The sequence below is a fragment of the Melampsora larici-populina genome, assembly GCF_000204055.1.
Source record: "Melampsora larici-populina 98AG31 unplaced genomic scaffold MELLAscaffold_265, whole genome shotgun sequence".
NCBI lineage: Eukaryota > Fungi > Basidiomycota > Pucciniomycetes > Pucciniales > Melampsoraceae > Melampsora > Melampsora laricis-populina.
In genome coordinates this window covers 6030-11225 of record NW_006769019.1, presented here as the reverse complement: position 1 = coordinate 11225, position 5196 = coordinate 6030, and the positions used below count along the sequence as shown (strand labels likewise).

General features: G+C 38.8%; 1 protein-coding gene across 1 annotated transcript; it reads left to right on the top strand.

Moving 5' to 3' along the window:
* Nucleotides 1-2151: 2151 nt before the first annotated feature.
* On the top strand, nt 2152-4617 carry MELLADRAFT_46238 (membrane bound O-acyltransferase protein; the record flags this gene model as incomplete). Its single annotated transcript, XM_007419597.1, has 6 exons — nt 2152-2274; nt 2405-2767; nt 2866-3020; nt 3097-3318; nt 3418-3750; nt 3842-4617. 6 exons carry the CDS (start codon nt 2215-2217, stop codon nt 4290-4292), a joined length of 1584 nt encoding a protein of 527 aa, XP_007419659.1.
* Nucleotides 4618-5196: the final 579 nt, after the last annotated feature.

Below are 5196 nucleotides of genomic sequence, written 5' to 3'. Positions count from 1 at the left end.
TGAGAAAGTGTTGAATTTCGTTAGCGATAGAAGGGGGCGTTTGAACCTAGAGAAAGATCCGGTGCAGCGACTCATGCTGAAAGGTGGAAGCTGGTCAGCGGATACCCTGTTACAATACAACTCGGCTATTACGAAATTCATGAAGTACGGCAAATCGGAGAATCTAGAGAAACATCAATTGCTACCCGCGACCTCGGAAAACATCAGACTATTTATTCAATGGGCAGGCATAAAAGCAGAGGGAGAAGAAAAGACGAACCAAGAAATAAAACCATCAACGGTTGAAGCTTACATTTCCGGCCTAAGAGCATGGCACCTATTTCATCATTTAAAATTCCCCGACATTGAGCAAAAAGAAATCAACCTATGTATAAAAGCATTAGAGCTCCTAGACTCGAGACAAGAACAGAAACCCCTGAAGAACCCGGTGCAAATTAAGCATCTGGTTAGTCTACTAAGGCATATGAAGAGAGGCGACGAAGCAGGCGAACTGGCGGTTACTGTGGCCTTGATCGCATTCTGGGGCATGGCTCGGTTGGGAGAGTTGGTACCGCTGAGGATCACGAAAAGGATAAGGCTTGGCGATCTAGAGTGGACAGACGACAGAAGCATGGCAAGATTAGCATTGAGAGAAGCCAAGACGTCAAAGCCTGGAGAAATTCAATACCTGTACTTACGTAAACATAAATCATTGCTAGACCCAGTGGGAGCGCTAGAACGATTGTTGAAGAAACAGTTAGAAGATGGTTTAGGTGTGGAAGATCCGCTTTTCAGCTTTACACACCCTGATGGTGACGTAGGAACATCGTTGACTAAAGGAGGAGTGATGGGGATCCTACGGAAATCGTGGTTGAAAGATGGTTACGATGGCCTCACAGGACATTTGTTTCGCGTTGGCGGGGCATCGTTCTTGTGGAACGAGAAAGTACCTTTGGAAACCATAGTCGAGAAGGGACGATGGAAATCAAAAGCTTACGAGTTGTATCTGAGAGAGTTTGACAGAAGCGAGATAGAAGAGAACAGGAGTTGGTTACGACAAGTGGAGTTAAAATGAATGAAATGAGACCGAGGGAAATGAAAACAAACTCATAGAGTAATGAGCATTGATGAGAACGACGATTCAGAGAGAGGAGTAAAAGAAAAGAGAGACCGTGAGAAACCCACTTGCTGAGAATAAGGTTAAAGGAAATGAGAAACCAATTGAGTCACAAATCTGTACAATTGAATGAGAGCATACAGAAAGGGGGTAAGAGGGATCGGCCGCCACAAGATGCCGGCCGTGAAGCCGAAGTCATGGGCTACCGGAGAGATTGGGTCCTAGCGAGCTCGGGGGCTCTCCGATACCCCAAGACCGGGTAGGCTAGGACCGAGTCCTCCGGCGCCTTTCAGGCACTTTACGCGGCCCAGAGCACGGGGCGCACCGGTACGTCTGAACACGCAGGGCCCTAGAAATAGCGCCCCGCAGACGCACCGGTACACCCCACGGCTCTGGACACCCCCCCCCACAGTACCCTCACCTTAGGAGAACCTAGGTAGGGTAGCATAAGGCTGAGGGCCCGGACAAGGAAGGAACAATAGGAAATATGTGCAATAAATACTTGTACAGATTTACATAAGTTTAGGAAGCTTGAAACCTAAAACCTTACGCCCGTAGTAGAAATGGAACAGCACTTTGAAACACAAACCTTTTGGGAAGCGCGATCATGAAGCTTGCAAATCCACTTTCTGATGAATCTCCTTGATCATCTTCAACATACACTATGTGTATATTTTGTACGATCATGGAGTGACTTTTTCCTTAGTCTATCAAAAAGATAATCATCACATCGCCAAAAAAAATGTCAATTTTCAAGTTGAAGGAGACTTGATAAAAGTTAATTCATCTTGCTGTTCCAAGTCGTACAAGCTCAGATACTGAATGCTACCAAAAGGTTTGGGGATGTTATGTTTTTATAAGATGGTACCGAAAGGAGGTTGAAGGGGAGAGATTGATATTATCAGGGGAGAGATACATACTGAGAGATACAATAGGGCTCCTGAGAATTAATTGAGCAAAAGACGTTTTAAACGGTGAGTGTTCAGTTCAGAAGCACAGTTTAAATGAAGCTCGGTTAATTTTCTCAAGACAGTACTCAACCTATTAAAGACTCTCATCTTTCCAGAATCAAATCCTACCTCGATTATAAGCTGAATAGACTTAGAAGTAAAAGAAGGATGAGTTCGACTCAAACAGGTGGTTGGTGGTTAATTGGTTCTGCTTTAACTGGTGTTGCTGTAAGTCAAAGAAATTCCTGAAAGAGTATAAACCAAACAAAAACTAACTCACTTCACTTTCCATATCACAATCCACCATCCATCAAACCATCACCACCACGATCACTTCGAAACAAAACAAAACAAACAGCCAGACATACTCAAACTATTAAGCTCACTATTAATCTCAATCCCACTCTCGATTCCAATCCCACATCTTCAAAAACTAAACCCAATCTATTTTCACATCTATTCAATCTCAATCTCAATTTATTTTCTAACCGGTATCTTTAATTTAAAATCAGGTTTCATTCAACTCTTATTAGATTCATTGATCACTTATTTCATTTGTCAACATTATATTATTCCATTAAGTCAAGAAAAAGATAAAGATGGATCCAAGAAATCAAAAGCAAAACGAATGGTTTGGGGAATCTTTGCTGGTTTATTAACTCATCTTACTTTTAATCATTCTAAAAGGATTATTTGGAAGATTCCTTATGAAACAGTTGAAGTAAGTTTTCTTTTTCTAATCCAAAATCCAAAATCGTTTTATAAAACTCAAATCATGAACCAAAATTTAATGAAGACATTTGATGTTTTTTTTTTTAGATCACAGGTGCACAAATGGTTTTAGTGATGAAACTTTCTACTTTTACTTGGAACGTTTATGATGGTCATCATAGATCTAAAGCCGAATTAGATTCATACCAATCCATCACCTCGATCACCAAATTACCAAGCTTATTAGAATTCTTATCATACTGGTACATCATCAATCCTTTAACCTTCCGAAAATCGAAACAAAACAAACTAACATTGTTTTCTTTTTCAATTTTTTAGTTTTTTCTTTCCTTGTTTACTTGTAGGACCTGCCATTCCATTTAAAGATTACATGAATTTCTATTCAAGAAATAATCTTTCATCTCCCAATAGGTTTCAAGATAGTTTTAAATCATTAATCTTAGGCTTTGGTTTTGCTGGATTGGTTGGAATTTATGGTTCAACTTGGTCTTATGAAAAGATGTTAGAAGATCAATTTTTAAACAAATCCTGGATCCAAAGGTAAGCTTTTTTGGTTTTCTAATCCAAAGAAAAAACCCATTGAAGATCAATAATACAATGAACTGATTCATTTGGATTTTCTTTGGTTTTCAAAAAAAGGTTTCTTCATGTTCAAATCGCAGGTTTTATGGCCCGTTCACGTTACTATCTAGTCTGGCTCTTTGCTCAAGCCTCTGTCACAATCTCAGGTTGTGGTTATAATCCGATGACCCTTAAATCAGATATAGGTCAAAACATTGATATTACCAAGATCGAATTCGCTCAAAATTATAAAGGCATCTTTGATCATTGGAATATGAAAACTAATATTTGGTTAAGAGAAACGGTTTATAAAAGGGTGTCTGAATTGAACATTAAAGAAAGTGATGGGAAGGTTAAAGTTAAGAAGCCTGGATTTGGTTCGACTATGGCCACTTTTGCTGCTTCTGCTGCGTAAGTCTACAGAGAATTCTCATTTCTTTTTCTTCTTCTTGAGATCAAAGAAATCCTGATTTCGGTTTTGGTTTTGGTTTGATTGATATAGTTGGCATGGACCTTTACCCGCCTACTTTTTTGTTTTCTTATCTGGTGGAGTTTTACAAGCATTAGCCAGATCGATTCGAAGATCGATCCGACCGTTCTTTTTAAATTCTTCATCAACCTTAGCACTTAAATCATCTTACGATTTCCTTTCATTAATCTTAACTCAAACTAATTTAAATTATTTAGTGATTCCATTTGTTTTATTAGATTTAAAAAAATCTTACTTGGCTTATCGTTTAATTGGATTCTATGGTCATCTTTCGGTTGGGATCTTATTGATCTTCTTATGGGGTTTTGGATTTGAAAAGGTTTTGATTAAAAAACTTTCAAATTCCTCGGATCTGGTTACTAAAAATTCTATTAATTCTACAACATCTAATACTAGTGTTGAGAATTCAAGTAAATTAGGCATTACTGATTGTATGAATCCTAATATGACCGTTTTACAATAATCAATTGGATTATGGTTTTTTATTCTTTTTCATCTTTCTTTTTGATCTTTTGATTGTTTAAGACTGGCTCAAAATCAAAATTTGCTGTGTCTTTTTGTTTCTTTCTTTCAAAACTTTCAAATTCAATCCTATTTACAATCTTTTTCTTTCTTTTGATGTAGTACAGGCACTCAGTCTCGCGGAAAAAGATACGACATCAGTTTTCATTTTATCTTTATAAAATCTTTTCTTTATAAAATCTCTTTATTTGTTTGTCTATTTGTTAACTTTTCTTGATAATCTTCTCAAATAAAAATTTGGATCGCGCTATTTGGCGCCCGCTTTCAAATTACCCGAAGCCCGGTTTTTTCGGTACATCAACCGTGCCTCCAGGCCAAATTTGGCCGCAGCCGCAGCTGTATCACAAAGCGGGCTGTCATATCAAGAAAGCGGGCTCTAATACCCTTTTACCGGGCTGTCACTCATGAAACCGGGCTGTACCTTATCAAACCGGGCAGTATAGGTAGTGTTCTCTCTACCTATATTCGTTTGACACATTCTCTCTCAGCTGCTTCGACACTTCCTTCCTAAGTACAACTTCCAATTCCCAATTGGACTCACCCAAAGAAGCAACGCCTCCCAACCCAATCCGTCCGAATCCAAAGATGGTAAGTCGTTCACCTTCACCTATCTTATCTTGTCTTAGTAGTTTCTACCCTCGGTGTTTGGGAACCGCAACCCAGATATGTTGGAATCAACTAATATACCCCTCTGGATCGAGGAGTATAAAGATCAGTTGGCTCGTTGGAGGGATCAAAGATCAGGGTCAAAGGAGGTTATTCACGTAGAATGATTATCTTGTGTCTTTAGTAGTTTGTCTTTAGTACTTTTTTTTCTGTTGTTTGTGAGACACATTTTAGTTTAG